The following is a 19,513-nucleotide window of genomic DNA, read 5'->3' as shown; positions in this document are numbered from 1 at the left end:
AGTAAAATCAAAGATGTCTTATAGAAATAAACACTTCTCTGTAGGCACGTGAGCTTGAAGGTACCACTGGCTCCAGGCGTTTGCCATGTGAGATCGACTTTGAAAGTCTTGATGCTATCAGCACTTGTCAGCTGGTGCCCAAAGATGTGCATTTTGAGCTTGGACCTTTTTCACAGGAGAGCTTCATATTCCAAAAGAAGACAAAGGACCACTGAAAGTAACCATTAATATTTGTTTTTTATGGTGGATTTTGTCTTGACTATCCATTAGGAAGTAACTCTCTAAACTTTACCTCAGACTGCCAGTGGATGTGCCGGAGTGCACAGGAGTGTGATAATCACATAATAGATGGTTCTACTTTAAAAAACAAAATAAGGTGTTGGATTAGGACTTAAGTTTGACAGTCATCCATCTTTTCAGTGTAAAAAATATATTAAAATAACTGCAGTGAGTCACAGAGTATATAATCTCCTAACTAGGTGAATTCTTATGAATCCTTTAGATAAGCAACAGGTAACATTTTAATGAAAAACCCAAGAACAAAGTTGTCTTCAACAGATTTGTGAGGCCTTCCAGTTAATGTTTGATTATTATGATAAATTTCAACACAATAACTTATTAGATATGCAACTTATGGGGTTTTTATATACCTGTTAATTAAGACTATCTTTCTAAAATTTTCCCAAGATGTAATATTTTTAAAAGAGAACTTAGGTGATCTAGACATTAAAAATTAATACTAATCTTTTAAGAGTCTAAAATATTACCGCTATATTCAAAACCATGAAACCACAATGGGACAACTAATGAATACCACAAACCTTTTGTTAAATATAAAACACATTTCTACCAAAGTGTTTTCAACATTTGAAACCTTGAATTTCCACATGTTCTTCCTTTTCCCTGTATGGCATTATGTCTATTATTAAAGAATGTTCTCAAAGAGCAATTTGCAATGTATTTTCAACAGAAGCAACTTAACCTCCAATAAGAATTTTATATATTCAATATTTGATTCAAATATAGTTACATTCCCTTTCAATAGAACATGAATCTTTCACAAGGAAATTTTAACCAAGGTTTTCCCAAACTGCAGTAAAAGAAATCTTTTACGTACTTTCAAATACTGTGCCTTTTTATTTAAAACAGTGTAAACATAACAACTCAACACCACCAATAATTGGAAAAAGACTGGTTATGTGAACACTAATTTCCTTGAATGCCCCATGAAAGTTAGGGTAAATAAAACAGACAAATCTTCAGGAGAAGTTTCAGTTCACCTTAGCAGTGGTAAAAATATTGCTTTATTCCAAATGAACATACAACACAATTTACTATTCTTTTGGGGGCTTCCTGTGAACTGAATGGTCTGAGTTTGTGATTGCAACAATTTATTCTTTCCATATTAACCACAGAAGCCAATGTCTGGGTCCACCCATAGTAGACTTGCTACAAAATAAATAGTAATAAGGATGAGAAAGCAAAGGGTAACTGTCAATTTGATCATTGGCTTGTGTTAATAATTTAAATACGCATGATTCAAAATAAACACACATCCTCAACTCGCCTTGTGATACTTATATCGTAATGAGCCAATAGTTGTTCCTCTCAAAAATATTCACATCAGAAAATGGTCTAGACATTGTCAAGAGGTTTATAGGACCCCACCATGCAAGTGACCTTGATTTAAAAACTTACTAACTGAACGTTATACTTAATGGAAAAATTTTAAGTGAACAGATCTAAGAGGGAAATTTTTTTTCTGAATGTTAGATTCCCTGATGTTTCAGAACAAATTTTAGCAAGCTTAATACGCACACACATGCACACACAAATGCACAATGAACACATGTGCATACAGCATACCAGTGCTCCATTGAGCAAGCCCACACACACACACACACACGCTCGCACACACACAGGCACACACACACTGAGAAATGCTCCTCAGAGCCCCTAAATGATCTCAAAGAAAAACATTTCTATTAGCATGATTTTAGTGACCCAACATTGTGACATTTTTGTCTTTTTTTCTATAATAATTTCATATCTCCCTCTGAGATTCTGTGCCTTCAAATTTCAGAGGAAGCTGGCACATAAGAGTAGCTAAGATTGCCCCCGCTGACTCCCTCTATCTCCTGTCCTTCTCCTTCCAGAGTCTTTGTGCCATTCTTCAAAAATTAAATAGAAAACACTACATTTGTTGACATGACATAACCTGTGATGAGGCTGTCGAGTGAATAGAAATTTAGGGGTTGGGACTGGCAAGCCAAATGGCAAGGGCCATCTGCTCATTGGCACGTCTGCCCTCAGGATACAGCTCGTCTCTGAAAGCAGGTAACTGCCAGTGCTTTTTTAAGAAGACACTGGCACTGTGGGGGTGAGGGTCTGAATCGCCCACATCTAAGAGCCAAGGACGACGGCGTTGGGACTAACTGAAATTGTATTCAGAATCCTACCCAAAAGCTTTAGTTGTAAGCTTTATCACTCCTGAAATGTTTCTTTCCCTTTAAAAAAATATTTTGTTAAAAAACACTATGATATGAGGGCGATAGACTATTTGGTTTCTTCTAAGTAGATGCTCTTAAATTAATGCATATAAATAATTTGTATTTCATTTCCTCTCTTTCCTGTTGAGCAAAGCATAGAATGCACAGATTCCTACAACTCAAGTCACTTGGTCAATGCAGAGTCTCTTTGTATTTCATTTCTTAAGACAAATTGTGCCTCTCGTTCTGATTTGGCCACGGGACTCAGGGGGAGAAAGGCTGTGTTTTCACTTGCGCTGTCCTCGGTTTCTACGCTGGCCAGTTCGTAGTCTTCTGACCTCCTGGCATCAGTCAGAATTCGGATCTGCTCCTGGACAGTTTCTAGCAATATTTTCACTTCTTGTTGTTCTGCTACGAGACAATCGCTGACTGGAATACTCACATTGACGATATCAGCAGAGTAAGAGTTTTTGCACCATTTGATGCTTTTGACTTCAGAAATCCCTGGCATTTGCATGCAGGTTTCCTCCAGGCCCACTGAAGGGATGATGGGCACGGAACTGGCCCTGTTGGATGGATATCCCATCAGGTCTTTTTGATCCAAGCTATTAAAATAGGAGTTTGTCTCTCTTGAAGGCAGTTGCATATTTATTGATGCGTTTTGTTCGGTTTTTAAACCGTTGGATGAATACCTGAAAAAGAAACAAAGTGTTACATATTCTGCTTTCTGCCAATCTTCTTTAGAGCAATATTCAGTCACCAAAGCACTTTCCACATGCACCATCTCACTGAATTCTCACAGCAACCCCATGAGACGGATAATACGTTCCCAGTTAAACAGAGAAGTAAACTAAAGCTCAGATAGGTGAAGTGACTTGCCCAAGGTCACACAAAAAATAAGTGACAGACTGAGACTCGAACCCAGATCTTCTTACTTTAAGTCCAGGGAGCTTTCAACACACCACAGCTGTATAGGCAGGTGGGATATAGTCTTCCTGACCTCTATCCTAGAATACAAAGTAAATGGGGATTGAGCAGGTAAGTGTGGCCTTTCCATAGTGACAAACAGGAAACCCATAGAGCCATTACTCCACTCCATGAACCTGACCACCCTCTCAGCCCTGGTTTAGTCCAGTACACTCACTGTGGCCACCCTAGTTGGAGGCAATCAATCATGAAGCCCGATAGAAAGCATCAAGGTACTACAGTCTTTGAGTTTTTCTGCTTCACACGGACTTTAGGGGAACCAAATCCAATGTCCATTGGCACTCTGCTCTGAAGGAACTGCCTCACTGCCAGATTGCTGAGCCTGACAACGGGGATAGGAGGCACACAACTTCTCTGTCTGCCCAGGGAGGACCATGAAGTGAGTTCCATAGGGCCTCCACCAATCTAGCACATTTCTCACATGGTCTTTGGAGCCAAGTACGCTAGTTCATTGACACACAGCTATAGCTTGTCAAGAATGCCAATGTGCCATTCCAAGTCATTTGAATATGCCAGAATCTGGCTAGCCTCCTTGCATGTTCAGAGCTAGTGAACTTTCTAGTGCTCTGAACTTTCCAGTGCCAGAAAGTGGGGCAGGTATATCATAGAGTCACAGAAATGTGGTTTGGGCACCTGAACAGTAGTCTTTATTCTATTCCTCAGTTATTTGTCCTTAATTTAAATGTTAAATTAAACACTATAATTTAAGCATAATCTAAACATAACCACCCTCCGTATAACAAATCTCATTCCCCTTGTTTTACATTATAATGTAAATAAAAATCATGTTTATACATGGAAAGAATAATTGCAACAAAGTGTGTTGGATACTAAACAGAAGTCTTTATCAAAAGGACATGATGGGAGAAATTTAGAGGTCTGTCTTTCCACCAGACAGTGGTAGAAGACCGGGAACAAATTTAGGGGTCATTGTAGTCCCATCCTCTCTTACTGTGCATAGCACAGAGTTGGCAATCAATAAATCTTGATGGAATGCATGCATGAATACCTGAACAGATCTTCAAGGTAAACACTCCCTTTATATCCCAGTTAATATCCATCTCAAACATAATAACAAGAGCTAATACTTGCATAGTGCTTTTGAAAAGCACGTTCACCTCTAATTACCTCACTGAATGTTTTTATAAACTGTGTGGTTTATTTATTATTATTACCATGTAATGGATGAATAAAGAGACTAAGGGGTACTCAAATGAATTGCCCCAAATTATACCTTTAGTAAGCAGCAGAGGAACCCAAGTTTGTCTTATTTGAATTGTTGCTATCAAAGCCAGAGATGACTGGGCATCCCAAGATGCACCAGATCATCTTTTTTTGGAATGTATAATCTTTACCTGTGCAAACTGTAAAGCCACATACAAGAAAATTTCCTGGGGGATCTTACTCCTTCTCATCTTACTCCAGTTATATGATTGAAAATATGAGCCTAAAGGTTCTAATCAATGAATCAATCTCAACAAGAAGAAAGGGGACAAATTTCAGGCTTTTGTGTTCTGACCTTAGTACCATCCAGTTAACACCATTAATACGTTTGAAGATATAGAATGCCTGTTATCAGATTCACCAATGACATAGAGCCAAGAAATATAATTAGGATAAAATTGTATTTCACATAGATATCATCAGGGTATATCAGTGGGTAGAATCTAATAGGTTGAAATGTGACGGTAATAGGTACAAATTCTTATACCTGGATCTAAACATTATTTGTAAAAATGTTGGATAAAGACATAAATATCTTAGAAGATTTAGTCAATTGTAGCCTTAACAAGTCAACAATGTAGCATGACTAAGAAGTAATCAAAGACAATGTAAGCCAAACTTGGAGCAGTCCAATACGGCGAAGTGCTGAAATAAGGAGTTAGACAAGAAAGAGGAATTGCAGTGACTTATGGGTCACCTCACAGGCCAGGTATGGGACACACGGCTGGCAAAAACTGAAATCTAAAATGCCACCATAACATGAAGATGCCCCTTAAACAATTAGAACTCTCTGAAAATGTGATTTTGTTTTGGATCAGACATGATTTCAAGTCATAACACTATTACATGCTCTGGAATCTTACACAAATAGCAGCCTCAGTGTAATTTTCTCATCAATGAAAACAATCACGTAGTAGTACTGACCCAGGGGGATTGCTCTGAGGACTGACTGAAGTAATACCCCTGCACTATTCCACCAGAGGCGCACTGGGAGTCCTCACTTCCTTGCTAGAGTTGCTGTGAGTGTCCTAGCACTGGCATTTGAGTAGAAGGTGAATACTACTCTCCAGAAGTTTAAGTGAGAGTCAATTTTCTAGATATGATTCTAGATTAGAAAACACTTAGAATTCTGTATCCCTTGAGAGTCAATGACTCTTTCAAGTTTGATCCATGAGCTTGTCATTCAGTGACTGTAAATACCAGTTTGGACTGCCCTTCCTCTAACCCCTCAACCAAGAAATCACAGGTGCATTTTGTCTGTAACTATGTGAGTCAAAGCACCCTTTTAAAGAAGAAAAATTCCAACAGTCACTTGGTTTGATTCCCGGTAATTCAGGGGCCAGGCCGAGGAATTTCTGTTTCCCCAGGGGACTCCAAGACCCAGTTCCTGGTGTATATGGTATTAGAACGAACTGACTAAATTGAAGGAATTCACTTTTCCCTCTAGAGCCATACAATTAGAGATTCCATTTACACATCATCATCCATGAATGTGATTTTCTTCACATTCCTTTCCTGGTTTAGTGGTTTATTTAGTCAGAAAGGCCAGATCTCAGTTCTTTCACATGGGCTATTCCACCTTGGGCTAGCCATTTAAATTCTGCTATCCTTACTGTGTTCATCTGTAAAATTCCCAAGGAATAACTGGCGTTAAGTTTGTAAAGCTGCTAGTTAAGTGAGATAGATAATCGGTATATTCTGGATCCCTTCTACTTTGCAGGTGGCAGTCTAACTGGTGATTCCATTTCTTTCTGTCTAGCATATGAATACATTAGTGTGATTTGCCTGACATAACTCAGTTCACAGCTCTCCAAGCCATTGCCATGATTATCCATGATCCACCGATAAGGGAAGGCTCCTGAAGAATCTCCTCTCCACCTCACTCCTTCCTCAGGCTTCACTAAGATAGGTGCTGGGTTCAAGCAGGGCTGAAGTCAACGCAAAGGAGAGAAATCACATACACTGGGAGCCTAACTAGCAGACAGCACCCACAGGCTCGATAAACAAGCAGCAGATGGCTGATGGCTCTTGCAAACTCATTCACTCTCCCTCCAGGCTAGGGCCAGATTTGAGGAGAGCCTTTAGCTGCGAAATTCTATTACCAATCCCATTTCCAGTCGGAAGAGACGGTCAGTCCCCCAGGAGTGGAAAATGGCTGTTTTCAAGAACTGAGAATGAGATTGCTCCTTGAGATTCATTGTGCTGAGCACACAGTGACTTATACTTAGAGTCGTCATTTATCAACGTCGGGTGCATATCACACACGGGAAAATACACGGCCAGCCAGCTGGAGAGAGTATTCCAGACCCAATAATGCTTGAATCAAAATAAAGCCACCACCATGCAGACAATAAGTGCAAGTTTTCCAGGAGGTAAAAGACAAAGCAGTACCCGAACGTGCAACGGGAACCTCGGAGCCCCTGTAGATCTCTGTGTGGTTCAAGACTGTGCCTGGCACAGGCTCTGCGCATCCTTATACCTGGCACACATAGAATGACAGCCATACCAGTGCCCAACAGAAAGAAAGATAGCATGGGCTGGGCTCTCTCTCCACTCACAGAATCCCTGAGCTTGGTTTCACCTCACTCTTTCTCACTCTAACATTCACCCCAGGGGGGAAAAATATATATATATACTCCTAAGTAACAGACATTATTAGTGATTTAAGAAGAAAAGTAATTCTGAAACATGATTAATTATAATTATAGGCTAAACGCAAGCCCCTTTTCCAGATATAAGGAAAAGAGAAATACAAAATGCTTCTTGACTTGCATTATACATTTTGGACAACTTGGCTGTTATGTTGAAATTGCAAATGTCACCCCAGATCTGTACCAAAAACATTTTACAGTCCACTTGGAATTGCTTCCAAATTACAAAACCCAGCCATGGGCTATTTATTTTCTATCCTTCTGGTCTTCCTTAAGAAATTGTTGCTGAGCTTTATTAGACGGGGCACTGCTGCGTGCATATATCTTGCCCAGAAGAAAAGAAAAAGGTCTGTGATGGACCTCCCACCTGCTTTGGCCTTCAGCTTGATAAAGACAGTGTGGAAAAATCACCCAGGCCAAAGCAGCATAGAAATCTGGCCTGGCTCATCCAGAGAGAAAAAAAACTAGATGCATTTAGAGCATGGCTGGGTTGAGAGAGGGAACGGATTCCTGAAATTTCTGGAGTAAACTCTGAGTGTGCTGCTCTTGAAATCAATGACAATACTATAACAGTTTCTGTGACAATAAATACCAGTGCTACTTTTCTGCTTACTATGTGTCAGGTACAAACTCTTTGCACACATAATATTTTTTTAAATTGGCCCAACAACCCTCCAGAAGGCTGGTATTATTTTGTTCAATTTATAGATGAGAAAACTTAAGCTCAGATGATAACACTTTCTCAAAGTTACACAAGTAGTAAGGGGCAGAGATGAGATTTCAATTTAAGTCAGTTTCAATTTAAGCAGTCAGTTTAAGTAAGGGCTGCCATGTTTGAGTAGTGTATGCCAGTTAGATGAACGGTGGCTAAAACGCATCCTACACTCCACACAACACGCCATGAGCCCTGTGAGGATCTGTCCACTCAGAGGAAAGGACGCCTTTTGCACTGCAAGGTGAGCAGCAGCTATGGTGTCCAAAGTCCATCTTTCCATCCCTGCGCCATGAATGAAATTAGAGATCTGACGTCAGTAAGTTGTACTTGGACAACGTGCTGTCAACACTGACCTTGACACACCCAAGAATGCTCGATGGAAGCAAATACTATATGTATGTCACAAGTTACTGTCTAGGGTATTGTCCACAATTAAGTAATTTTTTCCAAACCTAAGGATAAAGGAACACTTAATCTTCCTAGGAAATCTCTATTTTTTTAATCATACAAATTCTCAGTTGTTTTAGCAACTATATCATAACACAGTACCTAGATATCTATATACATATTTTCTTCTTAGTGTTATATTTCTTTTCCTTCTACCAGTTCCCTAATATCTATTTCCATTGCACCTATTCTTTTGAGTTAGTTTACCTGTGTGGAACAAAGATGGGAGTAAGCATAAATAGCCAATTAATGACGAAATCAGTAAATAAAATCCCAAGGAACATAATAACTCAATTTAAAGCTATAGCAGTAATGACACCTCCCTAAATTCCATTGTTTTTAAGACATACCGTTGGCAAGGTATTGTGTCCTGGTCTGGGATCCTTGATTCCTCAAGTTGCTGATATGCTGGTCCCACAATTCCGCCCAGCCTACTTCGGGGCGAGGGGGGTGTCCTTCTGAAGGCATTCCTATGGAGCATACCACCCCTTTGCCCTGGGCTGCAGCAAGAGGAGAGACTCCTGCTGGAGTGAAAGAAAACCAACAAACAAATTGATCATAGCGACGACCTCACAGGTGGCTGCTAGGATTTTTCAAACGCTTTATTTGCACCCCGATCCTCAAACTTCTAGGCCAGGCTCCATCCACGACTGTAGTATATCTGTTAGGAGGGGATCAGAAGTTGCCAAATCCATTTTACCCTTGCAGAGACAGAGACAAAGAGAAGTCCCTGTGTTTCTGGCTTTCCAGTTTGAAGCACAATGGACCAAAATAATTGCATCTTTCCAGACAAAGATAAGAGGTGGGCTTAGGGAATTCTCAAGGTCCTGATCCCCATTCACTCTCATTATCCAAGCTATAGTATAGGTGTCTCTAATAAAAATAAAATGGCTTTGTTATTAGACACTGAGAAGAACTAAACACAGGAAGCCCTGAAGGGATTTATGGGGAAAATTTCACTTGTGTTAGTGGTAGAATAAACAAACTTTATTTTAATTGGCACTCTCTCCTTAACATATGTCTTAAATTCCCAGTTCACTACCCCAAATTTTTGTCAGTCTTGAGAAACTAAATTATTTTTCTTTGGAGTTTGCTTTAATAAACATTAGATTATATACTTCATTTTGACTCATGCAACCAAATACCCAAATAACCAGATGATTTTTAGGTTCCATCAAAGGGCAAAAGACATAAACAAAATATGCATTCGGTGAGATCCCTACATAAATCATGTTGAACAAAAGAACAGACTCTTTATAAAGATCAATTGCTAATTTAACTCATTACCTATTCCATGTCCATTCCCACCTCCACCCACTGAATCCACTCTACCACCACGCGACATGGTGGGACTTTGTTCCTGTGTAGACATCCCACGAGCTGTCAGTTTATGTGGTCAAACTGATTCTGCAGTGTTCAGATAATACGTGAACTTAGAATTTTGTGCTGCATTCTCATTTAACTCTGAAAATATCAGTAAAACCATACAGAGAAAGATGAAAAAAAATTTTCAAAATTTCAATAAACCCATCAAGTTCTAAAGGGACCAGTCCCCCAAAGGAGTTTTACCCATATCACTATACTATTTGGAGTTCTGTAACTCTTCTCCCACTAGCGTTACTGTTATTTCTACTTAATAAATATAAAACTTCTCAAATATTATTTAAGGCCAGAGTTTGAGAAGCTGACATTTGAATGTTAGGAGCCACTTTCCCAGTTTGGGTAATGTAACTGATCAAATTTCATATCCCTCAAGGCAACATTAACTTCCTAAGTTTGTTCAAACACCAGATTATACCTGGCAATATTATTACACCTTCATTCTTCATCATGATATTTCTTGTATATTGAGTCTCAAAATGCCTAAGAACAAAGGACCTCTAATTAGGTCACTAAATCACCAATTTTAAGGAGGTCTGTAACAGCTCATGTGTTTCCCTTCCTTCCAGCTTCTATCTATAGCAACCAGTGGCAATTATGGAACCTGTGGAGTACTCAGGCTTGGGTGCTAGAGTTAGTAGCATCTGGGTGTGCATCTCGGGTCTGTACATTACTAGCAGTGTGAAACTGGGGGAAGTACTTGTACTAGTCAGAGTCCTGGAGGGAAAGAGATAGCACTCTAAATTGGGTCATTTGGGGAGATTTTGCTATATATAAAAGTGTGTTCGGTGTTTGAGGAAAAAAAAGAGCACCACAGGATGCTACTGTACATCAGGGCTAGTAACAGGGGAAGCTGTTACTACTCCTGTAACTGAAGGGAAAAGGGAGGGAGCAGTTACCAGAATGGAGAGAGAAAGGGGTTGTAAGGAGAGGACGACCTGACAGTTGCTGTGGCCCCAGGAGGAGGGACATGGCTGAGGCAACCAAGCAAGTGGAGAGCGGGCAGAAGTGCCAGGACCTCACTCTCCCCCGCCCTTCCAGCTCTTGCGGGCGCCTCTCATTGGACCAACAGAAGCTAGAGGACAAGGGAGGCTGCTGCCCTCTTAGTGCACAGGGAAGGCAGAGAAAGGGAATGACTAGGGAGGAGGAGGTGCAAAAGAAAGGTCTTAGCATCATGTGTAAGTGTTTTCATAGGATGGCTATGGGGGTTAAAAGAGACAAAGTACAAGAAGTGTCTAGCATGGAGCCAGCACGTGGCAGGTGCTCCACAAGATGACTTCCCTGATTCCTCTGCCACAACTGACAACTCAAAAGCTCCTACTAATTACTGAAAACCGTGGTCTTACTTCACTGTGAAAAACCTACATGTCTGTTGTCTAGAAATGAATTATATTGCCAAAACATAATGCAATAAGAATGATATGACATAAAAGATATCTTCTTTAAAAGGGAAGAAATTTTTTTTTGGACTAAACTTGAGAAATAATGACTTTGAATTAACAGCTTTGTTTCATAAATGAGTTATCCAAATGAGTCATATTTGCAGTGCACAAAAAGAAATTAATTATTCATAGCTAGCCAAACTGTCACAACAGCAAAGTCTACTGGTATGAACTAGTGACCCGTCTTAAAAAACCCTTCTACACCTATTGATCAATCAACTATTCAAGCTTCTAACTCAGTGGCATTCAGGAAGTTATGGAGCAGTGTGCAGGCTATATAAATCAGTGACCAGGCTATCAATCACGAAAACGCTTATGTCTACTGCGTGTTTTACAAAACAAAAGCTATGATATATTAAACTATAATTTACAAAGTTCTAAAAGCACTTTATAAATCAACCCTTGCCTATCTATCAGGACACAAGGTACGCGAACAAATACTGCAATGTCATTGAACCAAACAAAAAGAAAGGTCTCTTACAGACATCCTTATTTAATCTGCGGGTGACTCTTAGAGGTTCAGGAGGGCAAGCATCAACATGGAGCAGGGGTAGGGTATTTGCAGCTCAAATGCGTTAGAAGCTATAATTCTTTTTTCTCAACTTCAAAACATTTATGGCATAATATGGTACTAGAATAATATTATACTTAATTATTTCACTTGACTGGACGGAATACCACTTTCATACGTGTTATAATCAGCAGGGGAAAATACTGTTATGGAGAAAATATCCATCTTCTAAAAGGCTGGTAATTTTGGGCTTATTTCCCTAATTAAAGAACTTCCATCAGGTCTAGTGAACTAAAATGCTCCTTTCACAGGGAAATATATGTAAATGTCTCAATTGATATAAACCAAAACTTGTAGTTAATAACTAAAGCAATTATCCAATAGCCTAACATATTTCAATCCTGAGTTGAAAATATTTAAACCCTTTTTTTAAAAACTTAGCAAGCCCTTAATATCTCAGTCTCTACTCATGTAAAATGAGAATAAAAATCATCATCTAGTACTGAGGATTAGTATCAAGAGTGACTGAAAACCTCACAGTGAATGTGGCCAGCATCAAAAAAAGCCTGTTTTTTGGAATCATTGAGAGGTGAGGGAGAAGACAGTTTCCTTGTCTAAAGCGTGTTTCTGTCATGATGGTTTCTAAAACATTGTCTAGATGGTTGGTGAAAACCAAGGGTTAACAACATTTATCTTTCATTGCTGGGAACAGTGGTTATTTTTTACCTTTTCCTTCTAAAAAATTTAATCTTTTCATAATTTTTTTTAATTTTAAAATACTGTACTTCTCACTAAGAAAAGGAAGCTGAAATCTTTAGACAACTTCCACAAGGATTGAGGATATACATTTAGATGTACATAAACATAATGCCTATTCCAGTATTAGTCCCAAACATTGGCACTTGGTTTAGGACAAAGACTGAACTTTTGGAGTTCCAGATTCCTTATGTATAAAACTCAGCATGTGACTAGAAGATGCTGAAGAGCTTGTTCAGCCTCAGAATGTCATGAAATTTATAAGATAACTACTTTTGGCTTTCTTCCCAAAAGAGCCAATTTCTATGGTCAACTTGTAAAAGAGTGCCATATTATCCGTTCTTGATAACAGAAGACTTTATAGACCCAAGGAAAAGATTTGCCAGGCTTCCTCCCCCTGGAAAGTTTTCTTCGTGTGAGAACCATGTTGAAAGACCTGGAGCGTGTCACATGAGCTACCTAGGGAAGAATTAGTCATTAAATTTCCAGACAGTGATAAGGCAGGCTAGGAAAAATCATGTTTTTAATAGTTTTCCAGAATGCAATAGTTTCATTCACTGGTCTGTGTCTGCAGCTTTGAGGGGTGTTGTTAATAGTTCCTTTAAGCTTCTTCTAGGAGCATTGCTGCCTGCTGGTATCTTTGGTTTACCTGCCGTGAACTGCTTGAGCATCCACTCCGTGGAGAACTACAGGAGAAGCAAGAACAATCGTCTCTCTTGAATAATGCTGCCATTCCTTGTCATGTGTTGTCCAGCATTAAACATAGTGTGAACGCACCCTTTCCCACCGTGATTAGCTACTTGTACCTGTGGTGTTTGACAGATTGGCTTCCTCTGTCAGAAGAGACCTCTGTGAATGAATGGGGGCCGGCAAAACTTGACTCCATCATTTTCTCCAATGCAGTCACAGGATGCCTTTCCGCTTTTGAATACTGTGGGAAATCACATGCACAGAGTTGAGCTGGAGAACAACATATGAGAGGAGGGCCTATAACACTATAGCTAGGTATCGAAGTTACTGAAACTTGCCAGTAACTTTTCCACTGGCACCTGACCGGGAGAATGACAGAGACATCATTTGCATCCCATTTCTCACACACTGCTTGTGTTCTCCCCCTCTTCCCCTGAAACTCTCTGTGATTCGATAAGGTCCATTTAAGATGGTTCTTCATTTTAGAATCCTGAATCTGACTTCTCATTTTAATCTACACCCACGGTACAAGGCTGTCATTGTGCCTGACAGCCAAAAAAACACAAGTATGTTTTATTCAATGTTCCTTTTACAAAAAAATAAAATAAAATAATTATTAGCTAAACTACTAATATTTGGGATTCAATAAATGCTGATTGAATGAACTTCAGAACATTCTCGGAATTATGGAGGACATTGATTCAGAGTATCTTCCTGCTTCCCTCTTTCAGCCTGTTCCCGGGTAATTATCATGTCTAACAAGAGAAATTTGTGAGAATTTCACTCTTTATGGTTATTAACCCTCAAGTTTCACCTTTCACTATGGTATCTCATAGGGCCCAGAAGCCTAAAGAAAACCTACAGAGATGACACATGAAGAAAACCTTAGCCCCAAGGGACATACCACGTGGCATCTCAACCAGCCAGCAAGGTGTCAAGTGTAAGGCTGCCCGGAAACTTGGCACGGGAACAGGCAGCAAAGGGTAGCAGGTTTCTCTTCTAGAAACTCCAGATGAAAACTCTGAGAAATGACATCTTAAGAATGCTAACCAAACTGGAGAGATTTTGAAAGCTGGATATTGATATACAATGTATGAACAAGAATTTCACAGAAAAATAAAGACAGATATGCAATATACATATGAAAAGGTGTACAACTTCATTCATTGTAAAGGGATAAAAATCAGAATAGAGAAAATTAAATTTCAAGAATATCTAGTAAAGGCAAAGATGCAAGAAAAGTAGAGTTTGTGCTCCCTTGTTGTACAAATTGGCAATATGTTCCAAAATGTTAAATATGCAAACTTTTTGACCCAGAATACCACTTCTAGGAATTTTCATCACTAATACAACTGTAAAGTTCAAGATGATGTAATCTCCAGATTATGTCAATGCTACAGTGTTAATAACAAAACAGAGAACAAACACAAAAGAGAAACAATTGGAAACAACAGAAATGTCCACAAATGGACAGCCACCGAAAAGAATAAAATCAAGGTACAAAAAAGTATGTATAATATGAATCTATTTCTGTAAATAAGGAAAATGCAGTAAACAGATATATATATATAGTGGGTATATGCATGTGTGTATATACGTATGTATTTTTCTTTGTGTATGCATATACACATACATAGATTTTACGTGTACATATACATGTACATTTCTGTGTGCGTCTTTGCATGTCTATATGTGTGTTTTTCCCACACAACCAAAAAAGATGCACATGGAAAAAAAAATGTAAAATAAACTATTAACTAGGTGTTATCCTTGGGGAAAAGTATATCAGTGGGTACGGGCTATGGAGACTAGGGAAAAATGTCAAGGTTATGTAACCTTAAGTTCAAAATCTCTAACCATTTTCTTTTTAAGTACTTCCAAAGTAAACCACATAGTGGCAGTAATGACTATGCCTTGAATCAGAATCTGAATTCTACAAAATGGACTTAGAGAAGCTGGCCAGACTTCTTGCAAAATGGAGTAAATTGACATGGAACAAAAAGGAGATACGGAGAAAATTTGGAAGATGTTGTTTTCAACAACCCAAAATTACAAAGATCCAAAAAAGAAAGGAAACATATTCATGGGTGCTTCTTTATTGCTAATTTAAGTTGTTTATTACAAACCATCTATGGAAAAAGTGAATTGAATGGACATGTTACTGAAATGTAACCAATACCCTGAATTTCTATCTGACTTCCAGGTTCTATAAAAGACCTATTGGTTTTTTCTTTCCCTCCAACGTCAAATAAATTGGTTCAAAAGACAAACTCAGATGACTGGAAGCCACAGCTACAGAAACCAGGGAGATGATCTGGGGACATCCATGCAAACTGGAGGAGGTAAGCCTCTGCTCTGCTCCTGCAGACGGCTTTCAGGGGCAACGTCAGCCAAGTGTTTCTGGAGCATCCAGATTTTCGAGCGAAATCACTGAATCATTAAAAGTCAGCAATCTATTCATTTTTTTTTCAACAATGTGTACCAAAAATTCAGCTTTTGGGTCATTAGTTCAGATGACCTCTGCTTTGAATGAGACTTTTCGTCCTGAGACCTGGAGGGCCTTGTTCAACATCTCGGGTAAAAGTTTTGAATAGAATCAACCTCTTACTTGTTCTGCTTATTCGTAGTATTTATAACAGACGTGTTCTAAATCTCTTCTTTCAAATTCCTGGATTGTTGCTATACAGTTGCTTTCAATTGTAGGATTTTGGTCCAGTAACACTAATTTGTTTCTAAAATTTATTATTTTGGATCTTTTTCCTTTCTCTCACAGCCATTATGAGAATCATTTTCATTTCAGTAGCTGCCTGTCACCTGAGATTCAAGTTTAAATTGTTAATATTCCTATCCAGGGTTGGTTGAGACATGTAGAAACACTAAAAAAAAACAATAATTTGGCAATCCTTAAAACTAATATGCCATGCATGTTGGTTAAGATGAATTTAGAGATAGCTTCTAGTTTTCAGTTCTGACAAGTAAAGAGCTTGGAAGTCACCATTCCTGTCCTTACAATAAGAAAAAAGCTGAACAAACTGAAAATCAATGACTACTCTTACATCCTTCACATAATTGAGGTTGAAGGGCAAACTACCACTCTGAAACCTGGAGAGATGAATGAATACAGAGAATCATAGTCAAGATCAGCTTACCTACAGCAGAATCTGCCAGAACCATAAATTGGTAGGAACACTGGAGTGATAATTTTGATAAGATGTTGGAATCTATGTGTGGATTAGAGTAAAAGTAATAACCATCTGAAGGCTACAGTCTTAGGGAGAGTCCCCATACTTTCATAGGTTTACCTCTGGGAACCAAACCAGACTCTTAAAACAAAGAACCAAAAAAAAAAAAAAGTCATCTCATGTCTCTAACAGGGGAAGGGGAAAAGCATTCATTTTGAAATGCATGCAGAGTGTTCTCCATTTCAACTGCCTACTCTTCAGTATAACAGACTTTACTGGAGCCTTATCTCACCTACAGGAAGAGCATTTCCCTGACTCCACCCCCCGGAGCCTTCTTGTCTCACATAAGGGGGAAAAGAGGTAAAGAAACACTTCTGAAGGTCACAGCCCAGGAATACAGGCCCACTAAAAGAGTGAAACCTAATCAGAAGGTCATAGATAAGTTCCTCTCACCACATCAACAGGGCTCCACTATAATAACGGTAGATTACAGCTGAAAAGTTGTAAGACACAGACGTTATTTGAGAAGGAGTTCTTAGGGAAACCTAAAGACACAAATAGAAACCAAAAAAAAGACACTGGAGGATTTGAAAGTCCTTGGCATCAACAGCTGCAGCAAACATTAAGCAAAACCCAACTACTAGCCAAATTAATATAAAACCTTACACTAAAGGTTTATTTAACTCACTGACTATTGCCCAACATATTATGTCCACCTTTTAACAAAAAATTATGCGGCATACTAAACGACAGGAAAAAAATGAAGTCTGAAGAGACAAAGGAAGCACCAGAATCTGACTCAGAAACCACAGAAATGTTGGAATGACCAGACAGGGAATTTAGAATATGCTAAAGGCTCTAAAGGAAAAAGACTGCATGAAAGAACAGATGGGTACTGGAGGTAGAGAGATGGAAACTCTAAGAAATAGTCAAAAGCAAATGCTAGAAATCAAAAACACTGTAGCAGAAATGATGAATGCACTTGGCAGGCTCATCAAGAGACTGAATACAACCAAGGAAAGAATCAGTGAGCTTGAGTGTAAGTCAACAGAAACTTCCTGAAATGAAACACAAAGCAAAAAATGAATACACAAATAAAAGCAAAAAAAAAAAAAATAAGACAAGCAAAAAGAGAAGATAATATTCAAGAACTGTGAGATAATTTTAAATGGTATAAAATACGCATAATTGGAATACCAGAAGGAGAAGAAAGAGACACTGGAGCAGGAGAAATGTTTGAAGTAATAATGATTGTGAACTTTCCAAAATTGTTGACAAGCACCAAACCACAGTTACAGGAAGCTCATAGAACACCAAAACACCATGAATGATAAATGCTAAAAATCTACACCACAGCATATCATTTTCAAACTATATTTTTAAAATAAGAGAAAGAAAAGAACAACACACAAAATAATAAATTGCCGGGGAAGAAAAGCCAGAGAACATAAAAACTTTGCCTATAGAAGAAAAAAATTAAGAAATACAGTGGACTTGTAATCAGAAATCATGCAAAGAAAAAGAGAGCGAAGTGAATCATTTAAACTGTTAAAAGAAAAAAAACACACACCAAACTAGAAATGTATCTCTAGGGAAATTATCCTCCAAAAATAAAGGAGAAATAAAGTCTTTCTCAGATAAAGAAAAACCAAAGAAATTCATCAGCAGTAGACCTATCTTGCAAGAAATTTTAAAAGCTCTTCAGAGAGAAACAAAACGATATAGGTCAAGATTTCATCTTTTTCATGGCTGGGTAGTACTCCATTGTACATATATACTACATCTTCTTTACCCATTCATCCATTGATGAAATCTTGCCATTTGCAACAACATGGATGGACTTTGAGGGTATTATGCTAAGCAAAATAAGTCAGACGGAGAAAGTCAAATACCATATGATTTCACTTATGTGTGGAAGACAAAACAACAACAACAAACAAACACATGGATATAGATAATAGATTGGTGGTTGCCAGAGGGGAAGGGGGGTGGAGGGAGGGCAAAAGGGGTAACGGGGTACATTTGTACAGTAACTGATAGCAACTAGATTTTTGATAGTGAATATGTTGTAGTCTATACAGAAGTCAAAATATAATGATGTACACCTGAAATTTGTATGTTATAAACCAATGTTACCTCAATAAAAAAATAAAAACTAAAAAAAAATGTTATAGGTCAGAAACTCAGACCTATATAAAGAAAGAAAAATGTCAGAGAAGTGATAACTAAAGGTAAATCAAAATATTTTATCTTTCTTATTATTAATAGATCAAATAGAAAAATAATGTTTGTTCAAAGTAATAATGTATTATGAGTATAGTACATGCACAAGTTAAATGATTGACAGCAATTTTATAAAGGACAGGAGAGATGAAGTGGGAATATTCTGCTATAAAATACCTGTACTAACCATGAAGTGGTAAAGTGTTGTTTGAACGTGGACTTAGATTAGCTATAAATGGATATTGAAAATTCTTGGACAACCACAAAAAAATTATAAAAATAAATATAATTGATATGCTGGAAGAGGGGAAAAAATGGAATCATATGAAATATTAAAACCAGAGAAGAAAGAGAATAGAACAAAAAAAAGGAAAAACAAGTGCAAAGAATAGAAAACAGTTGTAAATATGGCAGAGAGTAATTGAATTATATCAATAATCATTTTAAATATTCATGGTCTAAATACACCAATAAAAATACACAGATTGTGAGCATGGATGAAAAAACAAAGCCCAATATATGTTGTCTACAAGAAACCCACTTTAAATATAAAGACACAGGGATGATAAAAGTAACAGAGTAGAGAAAGATATATCATGCTAACACTGATCAAAAAAAGCTGGAGTAGGTATATTAATTTCAGACAAAGCAGACTTCAGAACAAGGAAAAATATTAGTGATAAAGAAGGATAAAAGAAGTATCATTTACCTAATGATAAAGGGGCCAATTTTCCAAGAAGATAAAAGAGTTCTTCACATATACACATCTAACAACTGAGCATCAAAATATATAAGGCAAAAACTGATAGAAATGCA

The 19,513-nt window shown here is 38.1% G+C and overlaps 1 protein-coding gene across 8 annotated transcripts in view; it reads right to left on the bottom strand.

The window, feature by feature from the left end:
- Window positions 1-1,057: 1,057 nt before the first annotated feature.
- The window catches only part of NRG3 (neuregulin 3), a 1,039,619-nt gene continuing 1,021,163 nt past the window's right edge, over window positions 1,058-19,513 (bottom strand). For 3 of the 8 annotated variants that reach the window (XM_087431778.1, XM_087431780.1, XM_087431782.1), the window contains 4 exons: window positions 13,409-13,533; window positions 8,864-9,037; window positions 3,425-3,496; window positions 1,058-3,181 (listed from right to left, as the gene is read on the bottom strand). In XM_087431778.1, the coding sequence (XP_087287904.1) occupies window positions 2,674-3,181; window positions 3,425-3,496; window positions 8,864-9,037; window positions 13,409-13,533 (879 nt within the window). In that variant the 3' untranslated portion in view covers window positions 1,058-2,673. The remainder of the gene's footprint in view (window positions 3,182-3,424; window positions 3,497-8,863; window positions 9,038-13,408; window positions 13,534-19,513) is intronic. The other 5 variants (XM_087431783.1, XM_087431785.1, XM_087431784.1 and 2 more) reach the window with 3 other exon arrangements.

The sequence above is a fragment of the Ceratotherium simum genome, chromosome 6 (assembly GCF_057802395.1).
Source record: "Ceratotherium simum simum isolate JZ-2026a chromosome 6, ASM5780239v1, whole genome shotgun sequence".
In the NCBI taxonomy this organism is placed as follows: domain Eukaryota; kingdom Metazoa; phylum Chordata; class Mammalia; order Perissodactyla; family Rhinocerotidae; genus Ceratotherium; species Ceratotherium simum.
Note: the sequence above shows the minus strand (reverse complement) of the source record. Positions and strands in the feature narration are given on the sequence as shown.